General features: G+C 36.9%; 1 protein-coding gene across 7 annotated transcripts in view; it reads left to right on the top strand.

The window, feature by feature from the left end:
• Positions 1–27,848, top strand: part of RALGAPA2 (Ral GTPase activating protein catalytic subunit alpha 2) — a 326,207-nt gene that overhangs the window by 126,579 nt on the left and 171,780 nt on the right. For all 7 annotated transcript variants that reach the window (XR_010138774.1, XM_054541632.2, XM_054541631.2 and 4 more), the window contains 5 exons: positions 1,038–1,128; positions 2,759–2,935; positions 13,832–14,025; positions 14,946–15,044; positions 15,279–15,434. Coding sequence is in view for 6 of the 7 variants with exons in the window: in XM_054541632.2 (XP_054397607.2) it covers positions 1,038–1,128; positions 2,759–2,935; positions 13,832–14,025; positions 14,946–15,044; positions 15,279–15,434 (717 nt within the window). In the remaining variant the exon portion in view is untranslated. The remainder of the gene's footprint in view (positions 1–1,037; positions 1,129–2,758; positions 2,936–13,831; positions 14,026–14,945; positions 15,045–15,278; positions 15,435–27,848) is intronic.

Raw genomic sequence — 27,848 nt, 5'->3', positions numbered from 1 at the left:
AATCTTCTAAATATTTTATTCATGGCCTGCTTTTTATTAGCTTAATCATTATTCTTTCTTTTAATTTTTTTTTCCAGTTTTGCCTTGGTCAACATTTGTGGGGCATTCCTTTTTTTCTTTTAACTCTACATCTTGTTCCCCGCTTGAACCTAAGGTTCAAGACCCACTGGCAGCTGTGTCTTTTTAGAAGGTCTGCATTTCTTCTTATTTTTGTCCTTCTTCACCTGGCTGCCCTGCATGGCCTGGTATAACCAGCATCTCTTCCTGTACATAGAACTTGCTGGTTACCACCCAGTACTTCCTGCTTTGAATCCCCTCCTGTCTTCCCTCTACCACTTCATGTCCATTGCCATCTTGAACAGCTCTCCTAGAAAGCTGAGCCAATTAAGGCAACAGTTTATTCTGCATACCCTTCAGAGACAGTTTATTTGCATATTTTGCTTATATACATTATAATTATTTTGTGTGATTTGTGTATGTTTTGTCTCTCCAAGCAAATTATAACTTTTTAGAGGATGCAGATTGCCTCCTGATTTTTTTTTAATCCTGTGAATTTAATACAAGGTTAAGCAATGCTCAGGAGAGTCTGTGGTATGCTTAACTAGGAAGACACTGAATGGACCTTTAGATCTCTAGGTGGAGTTTGCGCCTTCCCTACCAGCACACTTACCATTTGTGCGCATAACTTATGCCTTCCTAGAGCATTGTGTTCACAGTATATGTGTGCTTGACCAGAAGAACAAATAGAACTTTAAAACAAATTCCTTCCATATAATTTAGCATTCCTTCTTAGATCAGTTTAATTGGATGGATGTAAGTTGACAAAGTAGAGGATATAAATTAAAGTTTCAGATCTTGAGTAACATAAAATTAAATATAGTAATTTGTGAAAACATATCCTTCAAATGGAAAACATCAATTTATTTAGCTATTATTATTATTTGTTTCTTTTTCTTTAGAAATTTGGGCTAGAAACTTAAGTCTTATAACAATGAAAACTTTCCTGTAGTAAATACAATATTTCTTTTTGTCTGAAGATCTTAGTTCGAAGAAGCAGCAGCCCTGATGAATTGGATTTGAAAGATGATTTGCAGCAGACACAAGGAAAATGTAGGGAAAGACAGAAGAGTAAGTTCCGGGAAATGTCTGTTCTTCCAACTACAGAGTTGATGTATTCTATTTTCTTTTTACATTTTATTATTATTATTATTAGAGACTCAGTCTCACTCTTTTCGCCCAGGCTGGAGTGCTCTGGGACAGTCATGGCTCACTGCAGCCTTAACCTCCCTGAGCTCAGGTGATCCTCCCACCCAAGCCTCCTGAGTAGTTGGGACTACAGGCACATGTCAGTGCGCTCGGCTAACTTTTCTATTTTTTATAGAGATGAGGTTTTGCCATGTTGCCCAGGCTGGTTTTGAACTACTGGGCTCAAGCCATCTTCCCACTTTTTACCTTCTAACTTGAGTAATAGCTTATCAATTTGAGAGAGATGATTGTGAAATGGGACCTTCTTATTCCTGGAATCCCAGGATTGACAAAAGGTTCATCCATACATAACGATAAAACAGTTCTACTCACCTGTACCTTGAGAGGCCTGTCTTTCTACCCCTGGGCCTTTCTCCAGGTGAGTGGTACATCAGAGGCTGATGGCATGAGTGAGCAGATATACCGGAGAGAAAAATTGTCTTCCCTAGAAAGTTCCCAGAAGCTAGAAGCTAAAAGCATCAGAAGTACATTGAAGTCAATGGGATAAATACTTAGAAATGAAATGAGATTGGAATCCTGAGACATATTATCATATACTGTAAAATACAGCCTTAGAACTCTGCTTTCCTGAAGTCAGGTGCCAGAGTAGCATAGTAAACACCTCCTCAAGTTCAGGACAGTTCTTGATGGGTGCAGAGGAGTTCTACCTTCACCCTGCTGGCTTAGAGCTCTTTAGGAGATGAAGTTTGGGGCCTACCATTGGTCACCTGGTTACTGAGACAACTTTTAGTTCTTTGTGAGTAAATAGAGGACAGCAGATTAGAAACAGCAAGAGTAAGGGACTGTTAGGAGTAGATACAGAGAGCAGCCAGAAGGGTGAGCAGACGCATAAAGTTGTTGTGAAGTAGACAGGAGACTTTGAGAAGCAGAACTGTCTAGGTTCATTTTATGTCAGACTAAATAGTTCTGTAAGTCTTCATGGCCCAGCCTTATTATATTATGATAAATTAGAACTTATTACTGTTTAAAGGGGAGAATTTCTGTTCTAGAAAATCTGTTGTATTGGGACACTATATCCCCAAATGACTCTGAATGAGTCACCCTAGGTCTACGTCTACCTGTCAGGCTTGGGGCATACAGTAGCTTTAGACTCTTCTACCTGGTAGAGTAAACTTGCATTTGTGGTGGATCAGTTATTATCTTCTTCCTCCACCCACCCTCATTTTGTAAGTCCCAGCACACTTTAGGACTTGGTGTAGTTTGGGTATAGGGGGTACTGAGTGAAGACACGTTGAAGAGTGCCACTTGAATGATACATAGTGGTGCTCATAATGGCTATTAATGTGCTTATTTGCAAGATTCATTTTCTTGACCAAGAGCCCCACATGGGCACTTTTTGAGCTCAAGTTCTGCAGGTTCTGCCAAAGAACATGAATGATTCCTGCTGTGTCTGCTGTTTGTTTAGTTACTTTCGTATCAGTAATTGTGAACATTCTGATTTTCAGCTAACTTTGGTTCTTAAACTTAAACTTTGGTTCTTCCATTGTACCAGGTGAAAGTACCAACAGTGACACAACTCTGGGCTGTACCAATGAGGCAGAGCTGTCCATGGGCCCATGGCAGACCTGTGAGGAAGACCCAGAGCTGAATACTCCCACAGATGTTGTGGCTGATGCTGATGCCCGTCATTGGTTACAACTGAGTCCCACCGATGCTTCAAATTTAACAGGTAAATTGCATTTTGAAAAAGAGCCACTAATGCAAACAGCTGGGAGATCAGTTGTGAATCATTGGAGTCTTGTATACAGAGGGTTCTGAAACAGTTGTAGGAGGAAGTGTGCCATGCTCCTGACCACTGTCCACCATAGGAGGAAGTGATGGTATTCATGTCAAGCCTTTACCATCCCTGACTGAATTGTTCTATGCTAGAAAGAAGAGTGATTTTTCCAACTCATATATGTTATAAATCCAGGATAAGTCAAAGAGTTTAGATAGCTTATTGATTAATTTTTTTAATTTTTAAATAAAGTATTTTGATACATAAAATGTAAGCTGTAACATATACAGTATGTAAGTTACGGGGAACAGTAATGAAGTGAACACGAGTGAGTCTACTACCCAACTTAAGAACTAGCATGGCACCCAAGCCAGTGAGATCTCCTAGAGGTCCTTCGCAAGTCCCTCCCCTTCTCCCATTGTCTTGAGACTCTAGTCCAAATTTGTTTTTATACTAATTTCCTTGATTTCTGTATAGTTTTACCGTGTGTGTCAAGCAATATATCATTGAGTTTTGTTTCTAAACTTTAAAAAAATGACTTCATACTCTATTTTTTGCAACTTTTTTAACCTCAGATTGTTTGACTTCAGAGCCAAACTTTCTGGGTCGGCTTCCAAGCACCTCTGAGGAATTGCTGGGTGGCCTTGAGCTAGTTATTTAATCTCTGTCCTTTTATTTCTTTGCCTTTAAATTTGGGATAATAGCCCCTACTTTATGAAGGTTGTTGGAAGAATAAATGAGTGAACATCTAAGTCAGGTGCCCAAAATATTGTGTGTGGTGCAGTGGTGCAGTCTGCAGTTTTAGCTACACGCACGCACGCACGCACGCACGCACGCACGCACGCACGCACGCACGCACACACACACACACACACACACTCTCTCTCTCTCTCTCTCTCTCTCTCTCTCTCTCTCTCTCTCTCTCTCTCTCTCTGACACTGACACTGGGTAAGTGAATCTCAAAGGTTAGGTTCCCTCACCTATTTGACCAGGCTGATGAGAACGGGGAGACCATGGAGGAGCTGGGTTTGGTTTTGCTTTGTTTTGTGGAGTGTCGGGAGAGACTCGTGCTCTGAGGAATCAGTGCGGGAAAGGCTGACCAGAGCCAAGACTTTCATGGATGCATATTCATGTTCACACACAGGTATCTTGTATGAAAACAACCACCACAAAGTAACATGTTAAGAGTGTTATTAAAATGCCAAAAAATATTTTAAAATGATTAACATAAAGGCTAAAATTTGACCTTAAATGGATTTTTTTTCTTAAACCAAGCAAACTAGTTTTCACTGTGATTTAAAATTTAACCAACGTCTCTGATATTTGGGAAATTCTTGATAGAATATCATTAAAACTTCATAAAATTAACATATAAAGGTGGTATTCAATAAAATTCTTTCTAGACTAAATAATGATTTTGACTAATAATACTGTATTATATTGATATGAGATTTAACATTTACAAAGAATTTTGAGGCATTCTCTTTGATTCTGTATGGGAAGCAGGCCAAGTCTTATCATGTCTGTTTTAGAGATGGGGAGATTGAGACCCAGAGAAATTGTTATCAAGCTGGAGTGTGATTTCCGGAGGTGAAACTGGCTTCCAAAATGTTTTGACTCAACGTGCAGTGCTATGTCTACTCCTTTACACTGTGTTCCTGTTAAAATTAAAATTACTGTAAAGCCCTTTGACCTACTTGAGAATCCTTACAGATTATCCAAAAGAAAGTCATCATTGTGGTACTATAGGAGGCAAAACTGAAGCTTCAGTAGGTTGAATTTACTTAAACATGGACTAGTTTTAATTATTTTTATTGAAAGGGAAGAAAATTAGGTGATTACTTCTTTTGTCTGTTCTTTGGAAAGATTAGTTTTGATCCCATTTCAGGGTATGTATTGGACAGCTCAATTTAATAAACCTCTGTGAGGTAATTTTATATGATGCACTCCATGTTGTGATTAACTCCTCCAAATACTCAGTTCTTCTTTGAAATACTAATATGGAGAATCAGTACACGCAGTTCAATAGTTCACCTTGTCGTCTGTGAAAAGGACAAACTGTAATGTGGTAAGGCTTAAGGATTATCACAGTTCTGAATTTAACTTTCTGTTCTTAAGAGAACAATTTCTTCATAAATGTTCAAAATAAAACTCATATGAGCCTGATTTTTAGGACATGCAAAGAGAAACAATTTGATTATATCTTTGTTTCTTATTGAATAATCCTACCAGTTATCAAATGCTTAGAATAATAAACTGCCTCCAAAATCTTAAATTCCTTCATCACTGGCAAACTAACAGTTTTCTTTTATATTTGCTTTCTCATTAAATCATGTTTGCTGAAAATAACAGCTAAATTTACTGTGCATTGTCTTAAAGTTTACCTGGGATTTGTTTTAATCAGATGTGGTAAGACATACAGACATGGAAGTGATTGTCATGGAGGAAGAAGTTTATACTCACGGATCCCTGGAAACAGGGGTCATGCAGGGAAGTACCAGGAGGCAGAAGGAACAAAATGGGGCAACCGCTTTTAGTGTCATTTCTATGGAAATAGCAAGGCAAGGCAGGGTATGCAGATTTAGGATTGCTAATATGAATGACTTCAGTGGGCTCTGGAGCATATGGGCTATTTCTAGTTTCCTGGTACCCAGTCCTGGGATGACAGGGCAGGGGATATTGACTTAGTATGTGAGAACTAGAGAAAGGAGGTAGTTGGAGGGTCTGAACTTTGAATTGGTAGGTTTGCATGTGAAAGACATGCTGCCTGGTGAATAGACTTCTATCTCTAGGAATTAGCTAACCCTGGAAGTGGCAGTCCTTCCCTGATCAGTGAGGCCCTAATGCCAGAGCATTGAGAAGACAGAAAATAAGAAAATATAGTTAACACATGCATACATTTAGTTCTGTTGAAATAGTCGGGGCGGCGGGGTGGGGGGACATTTATGAGTCTACAGCTAAGAATCATTATTGTCATTTACCTCATCCCTTATTTAACAAATAAGCTTATAGTCTAGAAATACTGATTTAGATGCTGTGAGAAATAAAAAGGTGAATAAGTCATAAGCCACTATAGTTTTTAAGAGCTTATAAAAAGGACAAAAGACACAACATTTATCCTAATAGTCACAAATAATGTGATAAATTCTATGACATTTACTTAAAGTTGTAATCATAGAGATAGACAAATAGACAGATGGAACAGAAGATAAAATATAGAACTGAGTGCACACAGACATGGAATCATGATATATGATATATGTGGCTTGTCAGGTCTGACAAGGAAACAATGTATTGTTCAACAAATTTCTGTGGGACAAGTACTTAGCCATATGGAAAAAAATGAAATAGAATTCCTACCTCACGCCATGTCCAAAGTCAGTTTCAGAGGGATAAAATACATAAATGTGAAATTTTTAAAACTTTTGGAAGAAAATTTAAAATTTTCTTTTAAAATTGAAAATTTAAAAACTTTTGGAAGAAAACATCTTTTTTAAAAGGTTCTGTGATTTAAAAAAAATAATAGCTAACCATAAAAAAAGTGTCAGTAATTCAACCTGAGCAAAATGAAAACTGTGTTACCAGAGAAACTTTTAAGAATTCCGTGGTTTAGCAGAACCACAAAGGGAAAAAGCCAGCTTTGTTGCTCTTTCCTTTCCATATTCTTGTTAGCTCAGTGATAACTTTTAAGGTAAGGTTTGGTGAGAAATGTTATCCAGCATCTTGGTTTAGCTGGGAGGTTCCAAGGTCTTTTTTTACTGGAATGCAAACTCCAGGAGGGGGAGGCCTGTTGTCCGTTATGTGCACAACTGATTCTTGTTTCCGAGAATAGTGCAGGACAGGAGAGAGGCATTCAATAAATACTTGAATCAGTGAACAAATACACTTTAAGCTGCAAGCTGTTGTTTTATATAGCTGGAAAGAGCAATTAAATTTTATTTTTTAGAAATAATATATTACAATTTCAAAATCTCTTTTATTTAGTGTGCTTATCACAGTCTTGCATCCAAATGTTACCGAAATTTTTTTACCACTTCTGCTTTTAATTATAGCTGTGAATATGAATTACAGCTCCTGTTACCTGCTACTAAAGTTGTTTTTCCAAGAATGCATTCGCTGTCATCACCTATATTTTTGGCATTTTCACCAGACTTTGATGTGTTTCGAAGTCATGAAATATTAGAAAGAAAAATAATAATGATAACTACTGGGGCATTGGTAGCTCACCTTCTAAAATCTTTGCAGTGAGCAGTGGACATCCTTGAAAAGGAGAGGAAGAAGGAGAGGAGAGCCAGGCTGCACTGGTGGGAGCAGGATGCCATCTTGCTGTTTCTCCACTTGATCATTGACATCCAGGCCAGGCCTGAATTTTCTGGCTCTAGAATTAAGTTGTTTCACTCAGGCCTTTGAGTTTGTTTTTTATGTTTAGTTTTCAAATCAAAAGGAAAATATTTTTCAGAGACCGAGGCTATATTTCTTTAACACTGTGCCAAGCTTATATAAAATCGCAGCCATATGAAATCACCATTTGGCCATAAATGCTTATTTTGCCAACTACCAAGACTTATTTCATGGCTGAAATCCTTTCTATATTTGCAAAGTTCTAAACTTTTAGATCTCTTTGTAAAAATTATTTATGTGTTTGGAGAAAGATGATACAATTATGCTTGTAAGAGTTTTCACTTTAATAAAAAAATTTTAAACACCCGTATAGCATTAAGTAGTAATAAAACAAAAAGATAGCAGGCTAGCATACTAGGCTGCTAATGAAAAATAAAATGAAACAAATATTGGGTATTTTTAGGGTGAACATGAAATTTTCTAAAGTCTCTTAAATTCCCATTTTTAATTTAGTTCTCCTTCACTGAGGAACCCCCTACGTGTAAAATGTCAGTATCTGTTCTGTCACTTATGCCACCAGCAGAGTAATTCTGGGCAAAACATTTCAACTCATTAACATTTTTGTTCATAGTAATACTGAGGAAACTCATACAGGCATCTCAGAAACTCCTAAAGAAGTCAGCATACCTTGATAATTTTATGGAGGATGTTGCCTAGGATTTTATCATTGAGGCATGAATTTTTCTGAGTGTAAAGCAGTATTGAAGCAGATTTTCTATGTGGGATTCTTTCATAAGTAAGGGCATATTCGTTGGCAGGTTGAAAAGAGGTACAGGTGATGATGAGGTACCTGTCTACATGTACTTGCAGTGGTTACTCAAGCAAAGCTCCAGTGTGGTTGGGATGCTGGGGACCAGTCTCTGTTTTGGATAGCTACATTTTTGGAGTGAAAGTTAACCAGCGATGAAACAAAGCTGCAAATTATCTAATCCCCTTACTTTTTTTTTTCTCCTCAAGGGATTGAAAAATGCCATGACATCCTTTATGAGAAAAATAAATGCCATATTATGCTTCTTGTTCACTTGGGGGCTCATGTTGATTCATAAGCATTTATTGATGCTTCAGCATACCTTCTCAGACTAACAGATGCCTGATATTGTACTCACTTTACAGAATTAGGATGATGAGTCTCTCTTCTGAGGTTTTATAAAACTCAGAGAACCCAGAAGGTCCATAATTAGGTTTTTTGCACTCTGCCTTTCAGGCATAGTGTGTAGGAATTCCAGTTTGGATGATACTTGCACATTTTAATGTGTCTCCTGAGTTGAGTATATGATACTCTTGTGGGAACTACAGGTATGTTTTCCTCTAAGAAGGAATAGTGCTTCTGTGTTTGGGAAGGCCTTTCCATGACACCGTGTGCCATCATTATTACATCTTTTTGTGTGTGTGTCTTGGGATCTTTCCATCACTAATTTAATAAGCATAGCTTATTATAGTGAGCAGCCATTTTTGGACCTGCCCTGGCTCCTTTTCAGATTCATTTTTTTCTTGCCTGTTGTTGCCCTTGTCATTCCTCTATTTGAGTTCCTCAGATCCAGAGATTGTGCTTCGGTTTCTTTGATTAGGCCTTAAAAATGCCAACAACATATACACTCAAGATGACACTCAGTGGGGATTGATAATTGCCTAGAAATCAGTCTGGCTTTATTTGTATGGGGTGAAGAAGAGAACTTTGGGAATAATTATGTTAATAAATTAACACAATGTGTTCTATTCAAAAATTAGGAAAAGAATAACAGAATAACATACATGTTAATAAAAAAGGAACTAATAAAGCTGAGAGCATACATGCATGTACTAGAAAGCAAATAATAGTTAGAAGACAACTAAAAATTGTTCTTTAAAAACACTAATAAAAATGACAAACAGGCAAGATTGATCAAGAAAAAAATGTTGGAGGTGAAAAGGGAACAACTACAAAACCAATATAAATTTAAAAAATAATACAGTATGCTATTCAAATAGATCTATAAAAATAAAGGATAAGTTTTAGCTTTACTAAACCTTCCCGTAAAAGAGAAACTTTATCTTTTTCATCCCGTTCCGTAGAAAGAGAAAGAAGCTCACTTCTGTTATCTACCTTATGTTACCTTGATAACAAACCACACAAGGTCAGTATGAAAAAAACATAATTAGAGACCATCTCACTTATAAACATATAAGCAAAAAATTCTAAATAAAGCATTAATAAATGAGATTGAAGAATATTGGAAAAATATCATATATCAGGGCTAAGAAAAGTTCATTCCAGGAATGCAAAAGAAAAGCCTATGAGAAAGACATCCAATAGATCCCAATTGAGGAACAGTCTATAAAGCCAGTACTCCTTAAAACCATGAAGGTCATCAAAAACAAAGCAAGTTTGAAGAAAACTCACAGTCAAAAGGAGGCTATGGAGACATGACAGCTATTTGTTATGTGATATCCTGGATGAGATCCTGGAACAGAAAAAAGAATTACGTAAAAACTAAGGAAATCTCAATGAAGTGTAGACTTTATAATAATCTTTTAGTATTGGTTTGTTGTAATAAATATTCCATTCAAATATAAGATGTTAATAGTGGAGAAATTAGATATGGAGTATATGGGAACTCTATATTATTGTCACAATTTTTTATACATCCAAAATTGTTCTTAAAAAATAAATTTTATTTTAAAAAAACTAATTCAGGAAAAAATTACCAAATATAAATGCATTAAAGCCAACAACAAAAATTATAAAATAGTGGCTTTTAAAAATAAGCAAGAGAAATGAGTAACAAAGACATTACAAATTATAATAATGCATATTATTAAAGACAGTAGGATGAACAAAAACAAATAGCCCCACTTATTCTCCAAACCATACCTAAGCCACATTGAAAGGATTTATATTAAATAAGACATAAATCCACAAGGACAAAGATGGCAGGAGAAAGACAGTAGCAACCAACTTCTTGAAGTTGCAGAACAGGTGGCCTGTGGCAAATTAATTGGCAGACCTGAGAAAATTAAATCCTGTGTCAGTAGTAGGGAAAGCCAAGAAACAACCTGACTTAAATTAATGCGAGTTCTCTAAAAGGGTTAGAAAATTTCCCATACCAGGTAGCTACAGAAGTAGGAGGTGATGATGGGGCTAAAAACAGGAAGACTGTAAGTCTGTTTAAGAACTTGTTAGAGGCTCTGTTGCCATGGGCCACTGCTTTTTCACCCTAGAAAATGGTGAAAGTAAATTAGGGGGGTTCTGGCTTGGAGTCAACAACACATCTGAGTGCAGAGATGCTGTCTTGAAAACAGAGGGATTAAAGGAGAGTTTTCATACTCTTTGAGCAGGAGAGTCTTTTGAATTCCAGGAAATTAAAAAAAAAAAAAACAAAACATACATATATCTGAGGTTCTTCAGGAACACAGTGAAACTGACCAAAGACCATGCCTGCTTATGGTCTCTGCTTCAATTCAGTCCTGAGCATGTAGAGCTGCCAAATATGTTGTTGGAGAAATGAGTTTAAACTTGAGGAAAGAAATCCAGGCCAGAAATGGGCATGTGGAGCTGTGAGTATATGGATGGCATTCAAATATGTATGGCAGTAAGTCTGTATGAGATTAAGAGGGGCATGAGTATAGCTAGAGAAGACAAAAGCTCCAGGGCCCTTCAGTGTCCACAGTCTGTGAGATGAAGAAGCACCAGCAAAAGAAGAAGACCAGGTGAGAGTCATACCTGGGGGTCAAATGGTTGAAGCATTTCAGAAAGGAGACATGATTACCTGAATCAAATGCTGCTGAAGACTGGACATTGAGCACTACATTAAACAACATGGAAGTCTTTGGTGGCCTACTCAAGCACCATGCCAGTGGAGAAGAGGGATAGAACACATGGGGGCTGAGGCTATGACACATGAGAACAGAGACTGAACTTTGTGCAAAGGCTGCAGGTTGGAGATGTGGAATCCAGAATTTAAAAACTGAGCTGCAAGAGATTAGAGGAATGTGCTTGGTCATGGAAGCAAATAGAGACAGAATTGTCTTAAAAGGGCCTGAGGAAGAAGCGTTAAATGCTGCAATGAAGTCAAAAGGATGAAGAGTGAGAAAATACAATGTGCAGTTAAAATGCTTGCCTCTGTTTATTATTATATACATACTATGAAATAAATTTTTTTGTTATAATACATCATTCTTTAAGTGGTGCCTATGTGTCTTTGGCTGCTTTTCTGTTTACTCTAAAAATCCAAAGGCTTATTTTAGGAAGCTGGAGACTTACTCAAATCAGTCTTCTAGCCTTTACTCATCCTAAAGCAACAGGTATCCAAAGAACAAAATTCTATAACTTAATCGATAAAATTAGATACACATGTAAATCATTAAATTCTTCATTAACTATTTGTTTCAGTGCACAGTTTCATATTCCATAATTAAATATATATTACGAAGACATTCTGTGCCTTCAACTTGTTAGCACACTCCTATCTCACAGCCTTTGCTGTAGCTCTTCTCCCTAACTGACTCTTCCCCACAGAGCTGCACAGCCCATTTGCACATTGTCTTCAAGTTCAAGTCACATATTACTGCATGCTTAAAATCTTTAGTCATTGGAGAACTGCAAACGAAAACCTTAGTGAGATACTGCTCCATGACTATAAGAATGGTTAAAATTTTATTTTATTTTTTTCTGTTTCTTTTATTTTATTATTATTATACTTTAAGTTTTAAGGTACATGTGCACAACGTGCAGGTTTGTTACATATGTATACATGTGCCATGCTGGTGTGCTGCACCCATTAACTCGTCATTTAGCATTAGGTATATCTCCTAATGCTATCCCTCCCCCCTCCCCCCACCCCACAACAGTCCCCAGAGTGTGATGTTCCCCTTCCTGTGTCCATGTGTTCTCATCGTTCAATTCCCACCTATGAGTGAGAACATGCGGTGTTTGGTTTTTTGTCCTTGCGATAGTTTACTGAGAATGATGATTTCCAGTTTCATCCATGTCCCTACAAAGGACATGAACTCATCATTTTTTATGGCTGCATAGTATTCCATGGTGTATATGTGCCACATTTTCTTAATCCAGTCTATCATTTTTGGACATTTGGGTTTGTTCCAAGTCTTTGCTATTGTGAATAGTGCCGCAATAAACATACGTGTACATGTGTCTTTATAGCAGCATGATTTATAGTCCTTTGGGTATATACCCAGTAATGGGATGGCTGGGTCAAATGGTATTTCTAGTTCTAGATCCCTGAGGAATCACCACACTGACTTCCACAATGGTTGAACTAGTTTACAGTCCCACCAACAGTGTAAAAGTGTTCCTATTTCTCCACATCCTTTCTAGCACCTGTTGTTTCCTGACTTTTTAATAAATGTTAAATAGGGAATCCTTTCCCCAAGAATGGTTAAAATTTTAAAAACCAACAGTATCAAGTTCTAGCAAGGATGTAGAACAAGTGAAACTCTCTCATACTTTGCTCGCAGGAGTGCAAACCGTAACAGCACTTTGGACAACAGTTTGACAGTTTCTTTCTTCAGTTTAATGTTTATTAAGCATACACTTATGACTGTACCCGGGAATCTCACTCCTAGGTATTTACTTAAGAGAAATGTAAACATATGTTAACACAAAAGCTTGTATATGAATGTTTATGGCAACTGTATTCATAATTGCGAAAAACAGGAACAAATCTAAATATCTACAGGTGAATGGATAAACTATGACAGATCTATAAAATAGAATATTAATCAGCAATAAAAAGAGACAACTGATACCCACAACTGTACAGATGAATCTCAAATGCATTTTGCTGAGTGAAAGAAACCAGACAGAAAGGCTACAAACTGTAGGATTTCATTTATGTGACATTCTGGAAAAGGCAAAACTATAGGAACAGAAAACAAAGCAGTGGTTGCAAGAGGCTGAGAATAGAGGAAGGGGACCAATTATGAAGGGGCACTTTTTGGAGTGATGAGATCCTCCATATTTCAATTATGGTGGCAGTTTATGGCAACAGTTGCATGAACGTATACATTCCTTAAAACTCCTTAAACCTGAAAGGGATGGAAATTTCTTGTATGCACATTTCACCCCCATGAACCTGACCTAACAACAGCCACCGCAGATGTTACTCCGGCATTGAGGCTTCCCTCGCCACCCATTTCCATGGCACCGTTTCCTACCCGTCCTGCTCAAGGGTCTCCCTCTTCCTCTCACCTGATTTATAAAACCCATCACAGGGTCTCCAGGAACTGTTATGTCATGTCTTAGCTTGTTGCTCTTTTAGTTTGAAGAATCAAAATCATTTGACCTTTCATCATTGATCCTGCTTTTCTCTCCTTTTAAATTCTCAGCTGTTTCACATTTTTTGCCTTAATTATTTTACTTTGAATACCTAAAGTAATTTGCCTTAAAGAAAAAAGGTATGATGAAATCAAGATTGTTTACAGGGTTAACAGACATGTTTTTCTGCATAGATAGCAGCGAGTGCCTCGCAGATGACTGTAGTATAATCGCTGGGGGGAGCCTCACTGGTTGGCACCCAGACTCTGCTGCTGTGTTATGGCGAAGGGTCTTAGGGATCCTCGGAGATGTGAATAACATCCAGTCACCCAAGATCCATGCCAGAGTTTTCTGCTATCTCTATGAACTCTGGTACAAACTAGCAAAGGTAAGTCCTGCTGTGTTACTTTGTATTCTAATCCAGGAAAATGGTCTTATCATTTAATGTAAAAACTGTGTGGCAGTTAACTACTGAACATATTCTGAAACACAAATGGTACATTTAGACAAAGTACATTTGATTATCAAAGAATAATCGTATATAACATGACTAGTTTATAAATGCAAAAGTTATTTCATTTAGTGCAAAAGTAGAATATTGCTATAGGATATTAAATATAGGTTGTTAAGTAGTTCTAGTTACTCTCTTTATAAAAGTGATACTGGTTGTATTGTATACAATTTGAAAAATGTAGAAAAATACAAAGAAGAAAATTAACATCACTATTCATAGAAATAGCCAATATTAAAATATAGTCTTCTTTCTTTTTATGAAAGTAGAATCTTAGAGTACATACAGTTTTTTTTTTGAAATGGAGTCTTGCCCTGTCGCCCAGGCTGGAGTGCAGTAGCACCATCTTGGCTCACTGCAACCCTCTGCCTCCCGGGTTCAAGCAATTCTCCTGCTGTAGCCTCCTGAGTAGTACATATGATTTTTATTCTGATTTTTGTTTGGGTTCTGACATTCACATGTTATTAAATTTTTTTTTTCAAAAACATGGTTCATGTTTGTTCAGTATAACTCATTAAAACGTTACTTATCATTTGGAATTCAGGACCTCCCCAGCCATTAACGTTCAAGGAAAAACAATGCCTTTGTTTTGTATATAAATCTAAAACCACATACAGTAAGCCAAACATATAATTCAAAAGGATAATCTCACAATAAAAGAGAAACTTGTAAATATTACAGGTTTTCACTTATAGAAATTTAACTGAAAGCAGCTATATGGTCACAGAAGACTGTTGAAATACTGTTGGGATAAACGTAATGTTACCTACCCTAAAATTCTCCTCTTTGTGAATTAGATACGGGATAATCTAGCAATAAGCCTGGATAACCAGTCGTCTCCATCTCCTCCAGTTTTGATCCCACCACTCAGAATGTTTGCATCATGGCTATTTAAGGCAAGTGGATATGTGTTTATTCCTTTATTGCAATTTCCTCTTCCTTTCTGAAATTGAGTTTGAAAAATGTAATTGCCCAAGACTGCATGTTTTGAAGACAGGCTGGGTCTTACTAAAGTCACTGCATCCCACATGTCCATAAACAACTCTTAAGGAAAACTGAGAAGTAAATGAAATGTTGAAATGCTCTGCACCTGGGCTTGACTTAATCTGGAAACATCATCTCCTTGACAGGCGGCGACACTGCCAAATGAATATAAGGAAGGCAAACTGCAAGCCTACAGGCTGATCTGTGCCATGATGACCAGACGCCAGGACGTTCTGCCAAACTCAGATTTCCTGGTGCATTTTTACCTTGTGATGCACCTGGGATTAACCAGCGAGGATCAGGTATTCTGCGACTCCTTTATTCTGATTGCCCGTTAATTGGAAATAGCATATCACTCTTTAAAGGCATTGGTAATATTTATGAAAATACATCAGAAGTGTTGAATTTCTCAGTAGTTTCAACTCTTTTACACACAGCAAGTACAATGGTCTTTCAAAAATGTAAATCAGGTTTCACATCCCTGCTTCTTCTCCCCACTGACTTTGCAATTGCATTGTGCCAACCAAATTTTAATTTTATTCTGTGGCCTCTATGATCTAACCTCTGCCCGTGTTGTCAACCTCAAAATACTATTATAACCACTTTTGGTTTGGGTTCTGCATTAAATATGGTTTGAAGAAAGTGGTACTGATCATTTAAAAATGTTTGAAAATTGTTGTTTTAGTAGTTAGGATGTTTTTGTGAAAGACTTTACCTGTAAGGTAGAAGACGAGTCCAGACATTTATTGATAAGGAGTTATTTTAATTTCTCCCCGTGCAATTTAAGTTTGGTTCAAGTTAGAACAGAAAGGCCCAAGGAGCCACTAGCTACCTCTTCCTCCTTGTAGGCCCTGGGTTTGGGAGATAGGATGTGGCCACACCCTGACCTTCCTGCCTTGGGAAGACTTCTGCCAGTTGAGGGAGATTACGGATGGGGACACATGGATTCTTGACTTGATTTGGGATATCAAGCAGGCAAGTGATGTGATTGATTTATGCTTCACAGAGATTCTGGACTGCATTTGGAAGATGGATTTGAAAATGTGATAGTAGGATAGAATCAGAGATTGGCCTGTAGATGGAGAATAATTAGGAATTGTTTAATACAGATTTTAAAAAATGATAAGAACTAAGCCGGTAGCATTGGGGATGGAAAGAAAGGAGTAGAAAAGATTCAAGAAATTTTAAGGCATTTCATTTTATTACCAGGTTTTCTTAACCAATATAGAGGTATAGGGAGTGTTTGAGATTTTCCCTTTAAATTGTAAATACTTATTAATGAACTTGAATCATTTATTAACTATCAAGTAACTGTCCTTTCTGCATTTTTTGTATTCGTTGAAGGTATGATGCAGACACACAGACCTTTTGATACCCCAGGGTACATGTAAGAAGTTATTCTCCTGATAAGCAAACTTTTTTTGTTGCTTTAGAATGTACTTGAATTTAAAGAGTTTGCAGTATGTTTTTCCCAATACTTATTACTTTGAGCTTTAAAAATCATTGAACTCTTATATGAAATAATAACCATACTGTCCTAGTGAGTAGTCTGTCATATTTATTGTGATTTTAGCAGCGTATAGATGACATCCGTGTAGCAGGCTGGCTTAGACCCATAATCTCATTTATTTCCTAGATAAATGTAGAAATAGGGGCATAGAGTAGAATTGTTTGTACTCGCTGCTCAAATATTTTACAGCCGTCATTGCAAGTGGAAGCATCTTTTACAGAATGATGCAGCTCAGGGTATGTGGAGGATTATGGGGTATAGAAAAGACAATAAACTCTCAGATAATAATGAACTCCTTCAGTGAAAGAAACAAAAGAGGAGGGTTTACTTAACAATACTCTACTTTAAAGAAGCCTTTTGCTAATATTTTGCAGAAAGAAACATTTACTTGGAAATAATAATCAACTATAGATCCTTCTCATTTTATAAAAACAAGTAAGTTAGCAGTAAACAATGTTCCTTAGAATGAGTTTTTTAGAAAGTCACATAAATGAGTTTAGAATTATCTTTCTGTTTTAAGATGTGTTGATGTGGAAATGAAAGAGTAAAATGAGATGAAATAAGAATATATTATATAGCATTTGAGAACCTGAAAAAAATTATTTTATAAATCATTTTCAAGAAATATGATTTTATAGTATAGACAAAAGAATTTCCAAATTTTGTGCTTAAAATTGTTTTTACATCTTAATGCATATTATGTTTTTAATTAAGTTAAGGCTCAATATCTTTTATAGTTCATAGTGGAATACATAAATCTTAAAATATGGTCCAATGCTAACAGTAATCCCAACATTCAGACTTCTAAGACAAAATGAGGATATCATAAATCTCTATTTAAAATCAGCCTATTGTTTAGGCTGTTAGAAGCTTGAATTTTTATGTGAGTTTAATAGAGTTGACTGTTTTCTTTAACCTTAACAATTATTGTTATATATTTTAGAAGCCCTGACTGTCTGCCAAACAGAATTACTCTAAGTAAACTTTATTCCTTTGCCAGAAGAAAATTATGCGGAAGACCTAATGAAAGAAACTTTTTTTCATTTAAGTTAAGAAATGTCTCTGGTAATTAGTTTAACTTTTGATCCACATGTCTAAATAGATCATAGTGGTTGTTCCAGAACTTATGTAATTCTGAAGACACATGTTATATTAATTATAAAAAGAAAAGAAAGCATTTACGGTAGAGAATACAGTTAAATTCAATTTTTTAATTAACAAACTATGTACCTGTGACTGGTACCATCTCAGGGCTTCTTTCTATTTTGTGAGAATTCTCAAAGGGCCACACTTTTATGTATCCTAGCAGTAAAAGGATTTATTTATGCAGAGAGAACCTTATGAAAGATGTCCTGTGTTTTTAAATAAACAATCATAAATAATTGTTTAAAATTGAACATTATCAGTTTTGTCTCACAAATAAAATCCAAGGTGGGTTTCTTCCTTTTGCCTCTGGGTGGCACACTTGTCTGCATGACGCAGCTTTGTGGTTCATGGGCCTTTGAACATTATGCTGTGTATGGCTTGGTTGTTTCATGAAGTTCTTTCTTGAATCTGAAGGTATCAAAATTATGTCAGTAGTGACCAATAAAGTGTTGAATTAAATAAGTTACAAGATGCTAAAAAATATTTTCAAACATAATGATGTTCATAGTAACTGAAGACATTTTTTAGTTTAAAAAACAATTTGTAAAGTAGATGTCTCACAAGTTGTGTTCTCTGACAATCCTGGAAAGTTATAGTTTCATCTAATATGATAGAAAATTTATTATGTAAACAGACATGACCATTTGTATCTTAAAAAATAATAATACATATGCCAAACAGCCAGAAAAATGTAGTCCATTCCAAAACAACTGTTTTTAGTATTTTTAACCAGTTTTAGTTATCCTAATAACTTATGTAATACTAACACAATGAATTTATCAAGTAGCATTTCCCACAGTACATATGTAACATGGGTTCGTGGTTGATTGGTGTGATCGAAAACATGGTTTGAAATGGCTTTATTTTTTCCTTCACAATGAATTTTTTTTAAAAATTGATGTTAGTGGTTTACAAAATAATTAGGATTATAAACAGTTTCAAAATAACTACAAATTATGAAGAAAATTTGGCATGACTTTCAGGGCTACCCAGCCTGCCTGTGAAGGAGTCTCCCAGTGTGCTTCCCTCTGCTCAGCTGCTTTGTGTCTGAGGGTGGGCTGGTGATGGTGCTTAGGGGTATTTATTTCTTCAGCACTCACAGTGCTGGACTCTGTGCTGGGGGCTGCATGATGTTGTACCGTTGAATCTTCTCTGCAATTCAATTCAATAAATACCATGGCCTATTTTATTTTATTTTATTATTATTATTTTTTTTAGAGATGGGATATCACTCCATTGCCCAGGCTGGAGCGCAGTGACACAGTCATAGCTCACTGGGCTCAAGCAATGCTCCCGTCTTGGCCTCCCAAAATGCTGGGATTACAGGTGTGAGCCATAGTACCCAGGCCCCTGAGGCCCATTTTATAAATAATGAAGCTTCAGAAAAATATCTAAAACTTTTTCCCAGTGCCACAGGCTAAAAAGGCTGTTAGAATTCACATACAGGCTTGGCTTATTCCACCAGGTATGTTTTTTTTATTGATTCACAGCTAGCGTATTGGTCCAACAGCTTTGATGTTGTTTCTCCCTTCTGTTTTATTTTGCCTGGGCTCTGCCCTTGGTCCTACTCCACTTCAGAATCCTCCTTATTAAACTACCCCGCCCCAACCTGGAAAGGCCTTTCCACAGTTGCCTTCTCAGTTCTTCATCATCCTTCATTTTCTCTTCTAAAGCTGTTTCTTGTTGTTCTCAGTTTTTCCTAACACTTAAGCAGCTTTCACCTCAGAATTCCCCAAAATAGTTTGACATGAAAGGACCTATGATTTGGATTTATTAAAAACAGTTTCTATTAATTTCATGATTATTTAAAACAGATGGAAAGATCAATATGTGTGAAATGGAAAAGGACAATTGAGGAAAGGAATTTTATTTTCATGTTTGTAAGAACATGTATCAGAGACTGGAAGGTTTTCTTTGCTTAAAATAAGTGAACTGTTTTTTAACAATGACTTACAGATTTAATGTTTTAATGTAATTTGTCTGTTATACATCAAAGTTAAATTCTCTTTTAAATGCAAAGCATACATTAATGTAAAATTAGTGTTGCAAATTTGCATATAGACATTTTGGGACATGTGGGTCTTTGTCATTTTCATCTATAATATTGTGTTTTATAATGCACCAAAAAAGCATGAGGCCTCTCTCCAATGCAGAAGTATTTGTTGTTCTGCCCTGAGGTAACATGTTTGGATCATAACAGCATAAAGTTAAGATCTAGTGTAACAGAGTGTGATAAAGTGTATTGGTTAAGAGCATGGACCTCAAGTCAGCTTGTCTGATTTCCAGTCTTGGCTTTGTTACTTATTAGCCAAATCATTTGGGTTTGCTGTGCCCTGGCTCCCTTATCTATAGAATGAGGATAGTAATAGTGCCTACCTTAGAGGGTTGTTTGAAGACTTGAAAGAGGTAAAACATGTAATGCATTCAGTCTGGATCATGGATATGATCCCTCAGTAAGCATGAGCTCTTGTAATAATATTAAGGGTGAGGAGAAGAACAGCAACTCCATCATTTATTTCTGATATCTTGAAGTGTTGATTTTTTTTCTTTCTCCATACATTTTCTTGCTTTGAACATAATGATTTGACTAAAAGACATAACTAGGCATTGTGGAATTTTACAATGTGCGGAGAAATAACCACTCCCTGTGCTGTAGACAGACATATCGATTGATACATTTGTTTTACCCATGTATGCTTATGATCCAGAAATGCTTCTTTTGTGTCCATGGCCATCGGCTCACTTTCCCCTCACTTTTCACCCCACCCAATGAGTCTCTGTACAAGGAAAGCTAGAAAGCTGAACACTGCATGTCCCAGACTCCTTGCAGCTGGGTTGGCGTTGACCTAGGTTCTGTCCAGCAGAGACACCAGCCAACATGACACTTGAAGGTAGATGTGGGGAGTGGTGAGCAACAGCACATGGGGAGCTGGGTCCTCCTGTCATGGAGGTTCTGCTCCGACACCAGCATCACTGGTGAGATGAGCAGACAGTGGGCTCTGCTGGAACAGCCTTGTGATGTGGCTGGGTGTTTCTGCTTACCAACTTTTTCCTGGCTGTGGAGATTTGTGATTGGTTCCCTGGCACTTCTAGACATTCTATAAACCATCTAACACCCTCATAGAAATCTCATTCTTAATCTCAAAACAGTGGATTCTCTTGTCTGCAAGTAAGACCCTGGCTCAGCCAGTAACTGCTCTGCAAAGTGCTGTGCTGGGCACTGGCAATACATGATCAACACTGGTTCATATTTCAGTTGCTGAATGCACTTGGGCATTAATTTAATTTTTGTATTTTTAAAACTTTAGCCACTTATTTTGTAGACAATAATATTTAGCTTGTAGGAACATTTTGCTTTCATTTAACTCCACATTTTTATGAACCTTTTGTCACATCAGTGTTAAAAAAACCATAATTTTAAACATCATATATAGAGCAGTATTCTATCACAGAAGTCAAAGTAGTTCATGATTTTCTTAACGGATGTTACAACCCCCTCTCATGAGGTATATGATGGAATAATATAATAATAAACAGTCATTTGTAAAAAGATCCCATGAGGCCCCTCAGTGAGCATTAAGACTCAGCAGTGAGCTTTGAAAGCAAGGTGCAGGGGTGATACTTGTAAATTGGCCATACCTGACTCTTTTAATAACCCCAGACAGCCTGTATCATGCAGTCATATGTAATAATTGCATCACCTTTTCTCAGACAAAGAATTGTTCTTTGCTAAAAATTTAGACTTGTAACTATAGAGCCATATATGTTAGATAAACATAAATTTCAAAGTATATTTAAGGTGAAACATAAATGAGTATTCGGTTCCAGAAAAGGTAAAGCATTAGGATGGCAAACTGGGGGCCTTGTTTATCTCAAATCCCTGGAAATAATTTTAATACATGTCTCTAAAGTGCTCATTCTGTACAGCAAGTGATTTTACCAAGGTTTTAATTTATAGGATTTTAACTCAACACTAGCAGATAAAGTACTTATTTGTGAATTTAAAAATCTAACTGATGTTCCGAGGATGAAATAATAACCTTGATGTGTATCAGTAGAGGAACTTTAGACCTTTAGAAGGCTAACTTTGTTAAAGCTTCATTTAAAAACAGTTTAAAAAAAAACTATAGGTTTATACAACGAGTAAAAATAGGACTAATGTGGGGCCTTATTCATAAGGTTTTTAAGAATTGGAAAATGTACTTCCAAGAATTCAGGATATAAGATGGCTTCAGAATATATTGACTTTCAAGAACAACATATGACTCTCATGGATGGCAGACCTGATACTGGGAACTAAAATACCTTAGAGCTAGACTCAGCTTTGTCACTCACTGGCCATGGGGCCCTCACCTATCCACAAGTAGTCAAGTGAATGAATTGGGCTAGAGAGCCTCTCAGACCCTTTCCCATTAAGCATTCTTAGATCCTCTGATTTATTTTTAGGTATTTTATTATTAGGGTCACATCACTCCTTCCTAAATGTGGCACAAAGTTCAATGATCTTTTTATGTTGAATATTTTTTCCTGCCATGGTAAAGACCTAGTCAGGTTATGAGAGTGTGAGATGCATAAACAAGTATCTGTACTAACCATCAACTTGTGCAGAAGACCAAATAAGTAGTGATATACATGTTATGAAAATTGAACTGTTGAATATCCTTTTAGCTAAGTTGATTTGAAAGCAGCTCACAGAGGAGAAGGGATTTAGCAGGACTTTCAAGGATGGATAGGATTTAGATAGTAGGACAAGAAGCATGATGGAGTTTCACATCAAAGATACAGAACTTTTCAGGCTGTGTTCAGGAACAATGACTAGAGTGGCTTTGATTTAATGCCAGATACATGCATAGAAATAATAATATATGGTCATGAATCCAGGCAGCACTGTAGAGAGCCATGATTCAAAGTAGTTTTCATCCCACGGACAGTGGGGAGCTGTTGAAGGTTTTTGAGCATGATACTTCACATGACCAGAAGAGCATTTTAAGAAGCTTAAAACCAGTGATAAAGTGGGGGTGAATTATAATTGTGAAAGAATGATGACAACAAGCACAGAAAGGAAATTATTATAGTAGCCCAGGGGCGAGGTAATGAGGGCTAACAAGGACTAAGGCACAGATGGGGTTTGTGTGTGTGTGTGTCTGTGTGTAAATTCATTATATGTGTATATATTTTGTATCTATATGCACATATGTGTTTTGTGCATGTGTGTGTGTGTGTTTGTCTGTGTGTGAGAAATATGTTGGAGAGGTAGGGTATAGTACTGATAGGTAAGCATCCTGAGAAAGTAGTGTCCTGGCAGGATTCCCATTATCTGTCAAGGCAAATGTTGGTTCAGAAAGGCAAGAAGATGAATTGAGAAAAGGAAGACATGTGGGCATGATAGGATAAAGTGACTGTAAGTTTCGACTCATGTCTTGATGACTCTTCCTCACCTTGGACATTGTAGCATAGGACAGGCCAAATGGGTGCATCCAAGGATACACCAAGGGGTGTCCCCAAAGAATTCTTGCCTGTTAGGAATTAGAAATGTGCAGGAAAGATTTCCAGGGACATTTTCTCTGTACTTAAGAGAACATATTTTCTAATTCTGTTGGAATTCAAGCAGTTGGTATGCAAATTGTAAATGTATTCATAATTATTAAAATGGGACATCTAAAGGGCTCTGTAATTGATGTTTTTGTTAGCCAAGACATATATTTGTTACTAATTATTTTTGAAAGTAAAGTAGCCTTAAAAACAAGTCCTTTTGTTTTTCTAAAAATACAACTTTTGACCTGAATTTACTTTACTCAAGTTAATGAAATGTTATTGAATATAAGGGGAGTTTACTGTAGCAATAAACAAAACTTCCAAGTTTGACTTAGGTTTGATTGAAGGATAATATTTATAAGGACAGGTGAGATATGACAACCCTCTCCTGACATGTATTGTTAAGTTAATAATAATTCCTGTGTGTGCTTATTGTACAAATTCAGAGTGATATAATACAGAAGCTGTCATATAATTAATGTTACACCATCAGGTAGTATCCACTGCCTTCCAAGTGTTTTCCATAAGGTTTTGTGGGAATGGACAAGCCACAGATTCATCAAAATTTATCAATGAAAATTTTATTATAACTTTATTCAGCTATCAATCGCCATGAAGACTTCAGATAGATGACTGCACCAAAAATAAATGTGAGATTTTTTCTTTTTTTTTTTACAGCTGTAGAATCAATAATTATTTTCATTAATCTGTATACACAGCCCACTTATACCTCAATGAGGAAAGTAAAAATATGTAGGAAGTAACAGATGGCAGAGGTTTCGGTTATGAGGTTTAACACATGTGCAGTGAACTCGTTTCACAGCTTTAAAAAGTGTAAGATGATAGCATGGAGGCTGATTCAGAGAGAAAAAAATCTACCTGACAGGCCAGAAACTACAGTTTTGTTTGATTTCCTTTGTTGGATTTAAAGGTGTAAAGACTTTCTTTCAAGTAAATGTTATCAGACATGAATATGATTATGTATATTTAGCCCAAAATCTTCCAGTATCTAATAAGACATGCTACAGGAAATAAAGCATAAAAATAGTATAGCAATTCTCAGTATATGTGGGAAAAGGAAAGATTTTGTTCTTACTAAACTGTTATCATGTGATATCGTGTATCAATTGGCATACATTTTTCAGTTGAGAACGTGTTCTTTTGCTCTGAGGTTTCTCTCTGGAAGGAGACTCTACTGTGGCCTGTCACAGAGCCCAGATCACTGGAATCTTTTTTAATAGAGTCACTGGAGTGCATTCTGTCTTTTCCCATAGAGGGTAGATGCTCAGTAAATATATTGATTGATAGAAAATGGAAGAAAAAAAAAAGACCTTCTTCTGAGACTGGCTATTCCAAATCTACATAGCATCATGGGGAAGAATGGGTAACCAAAGCAGCCGAGCTGAGCCACTTTGGTTGAAATTTTGGCTCCAACTATCAGTTTCAAGGCAGGCATTAAGTTTCTACTGTGGTGAGCTAGTCAACTTTCATTACCCTAGAACAGTGATTCTTGGGGGGCGGGGAATTTTGCCCCCTCCAGGGAACATTTGGCAATGTCTGGACACACTTTTGGTTGTCATCAAGTGGGTGAAAGCCAGGGATGTTGTTAAATATCCTATAGTGAACAGAAACACAACAAAGAATTTATGACCAAAAATGTCAGTACTGCTGAGGTTGAGAAACCTTGCCCTAAAGGAGTACTTCTGCAGATGACATTGTCCTAAGAAAAGAGCTAGGTAATATAAATTAAATGACACAACTCAGTAATCAAAGACAGTATGAAAGTCTCACTCTGTTAGCTTAACCAAGGAAATAAATGCATATGAAAATTTAACCAGGGAGATTAAGAGAGTAAGTGTTTCAGGTTGAGTTAAATGAGTTTTCAAAAAGGGGGTACAATTTCATAATGGTTCGGCTTACTAAATTCTCTGTCTGAAAAAATCAATTTAAGAAATCAAACAGGGAACATTCTGATTAATTCTGAAGTTAACATAAAAATTATCTGAGATGAATTTTGTCTGGAAGCCCGAAGTAGAAAGTTGTGTGGCCTGCATCTGCAAAGCCCAAGGCACTGTATGTATGAAAGGAGGCAGGAAGGGGGCTCAGGTTCCACTTCTTACCTGAGCACTGCCTGAGTAGCTGAGAGGAAGCAGGATGGCTGAGAGAACAGCTTGCGTGGAAAAGGGCTGGTGCATGGAGATAGATAATTGCCTTCTTCAAATGTCTGAAGCAGTGCTGTGTGGAGAGAGACTGTTTCACCCAGAGCCAGGACTAATAGGTAGATTCTAGCTCATCATCAGGAGACACTAAATCCAGTTTTCTGTTCATGTATAGCAGGTGATAGATTCTGTGTTTGTAAGCCTTTCAAGCTCTAAAGTATTCAGTCCAAGGCTGTCTGACCCTCTAGGACAGCCTCAGAAAAAGGGAACATTCACTTTAGAGCTTGAGCCCTACCTAGCCTTGCACTCAAGTCACTGCATCCGTGAATTGGTGACCACATACATAGCCTGTTTGGCTTGTGCTGCTTATTCCATGAAATGGGTTTCTGATGACTCTGGGACTTTGGGAAGGGGAAGATAGTTAGGCCTTCAGTAGGCAATGGTACTTTTCACTGCAGAAGGGATTTTCCTGCTCTTTGGAATATAGCTATTGACCTGTAAGACCATCTTTTCTTGAGAATTCTATGAAGACTTTAAGAAATGTTACATTTTTCTCCAGGCACGGGGACACTGAGAGACACAGGAATAGCTTCTAGAGACATTTCAAGTACTAAAGTTATACTTGGGGAAGGAGGATACATTAACTCCCATTTGGAGAGGAATGATTTTTGAATATAAGAGATTTAAATCATGACTGTGGTTTATAATTCTTAAAGGGTAGACTTGGATAGAAGGATATAATGTCAAGAAAAGCATTTTAAATTGCAATTTTTGTTTCCATGAGAAAAGTGCTCTCCTTGTAGGGAATAATCTCTTTTTGTCTGTTGATTTCTTTTTAATGCATAACAATAAGTGGTATTGTGGTAATTGCAGATTGTTCAGCTATTAATGCTATTTACTGAAACACATTTTAGAGAGAACATTGTTTTCTAAAGAAGCAATAAACAACAGTTTTTCTTTTGTTCTCCCATGGAGAAAATATCCTTTGGTAGGTATTTGTGGGCTAAAGAAATGTTAGCAAAAGAGAAGCTTTTAATAATAAGACATTAAAACAAAATACCTACCATTTTCCTGTGTGCTGGAGTCTAGTTGAACACATGCAGCATGGTCCCTTCATCAAGACCCAGTGCCTTGTGCCACCTATTTGCTTCCCTTCCTTGGTTCCCATGGCATACCCGCTGTCCCCATCATGCAGGAGCCCTGTGCTCTTGGTGGCCTCACTCAGCTATGAGTAGCTCTCCCCTCCCCTAACAGGTCATTGCTGGAAGGCAGGGGCTGCCTCAGAACCTCACAGCAACTAACAGGGTACCTTCAACCCAGTTAGCGCTTGAGAATTTCAAGTGATCCCAGAAAATTAATATTTTAATAAGATCATGAATAACTGTTGCTGTTATTTAATAAAAATAATAATTATGAACTTTGGAATTTATAAAATGCTTTCAGATACAATCTCCTTTGCCCTTTTGAAGAGTACAACAGGGCATGATGCATTTTCATTCCCATTTTACAGATGACGAAATTGTTGTTTGGAAGGTAAAGTATCTGCACAAGTTCAGATAGCAAATCAGTTGTATCTTTTACTGGAATTTTATCTTTAAAGCCCTCCTCGTCCTATTTCCTCATTAGCTCAAAAATCTACACTTAAAGCATCTTCGTTTAAAAAAAAAAGTTGTTTTTAAGTCCCTAAAATGAATTTTGTTATATGTACATTAAAAATCAAGATGTAAAATAAGTAAGTATTCCTAGGATTTGAAGAAGCAAGCCATTTGTCCACCATTTAGAAGTCGATTACCTCTTCGCTCTCTGCCATGGTGAGATTTGTATATGGCGGGCTTTTCATCATAGGATGAGCAGGACAGGTGTAGTGTCGGGTTTGTGGGTATTGCTGCTTTGCTAGTGGATCTGGCCTGAGGTTTCTCCATAAGCAGGTTGATAGAGCTGGCTTCCTTTGGGATTGTTCTTTCAAATTTCAGCCATTCTTGAGAGCTCTTTATCTAAACACGAATTGTCTAAATGGGAGGGGTGGGAGATTGTCATTCTAATTCATCCAGGCCTCCACCCACATTAGAGGGATGGTCAGTAGAGTCCCAAAATTGAATGACCACAGGGTTGCCCTCGGTTTTTTTGCAGAACACAAAAATGTTGAGAGCTTCAGTTTTGCTGCTTTGTGCAGGTGGATTAATTTTACTTGTAAGAAAATAAACTAGAGAGCATGCATTTTGTGTTTTCTTAGAATGAAAAGAATGGATAATAATCATATTCTAAAATTAATCTCTTCATTGATATGGGAACAAACCAGAAGTTGTGGGAATAACTAACAGAGATCATTTTTTGTTGTTAATCTGTTCTTGGGCATAGGCTGGAAA

The sequence above is a fragment of the Pongo abelii genome, chromosome 21, assembly GCF_028885655.2.
Source record: "Pongo abelii isolate AG06213 chromosome 21, NHGRI_mPonAbe1-v2.0_pri, whole genome shotgun sequence".
NCBI lineage: Eukaryota > Metazoa > Chordata > Mammalia > Primates > Hominidae > Pongo > Pongo abelii.
Note: the sequence above shows the minus strand (reverse complement) of the source record. Positions and strands in the feature narration are given on the sequence as shown.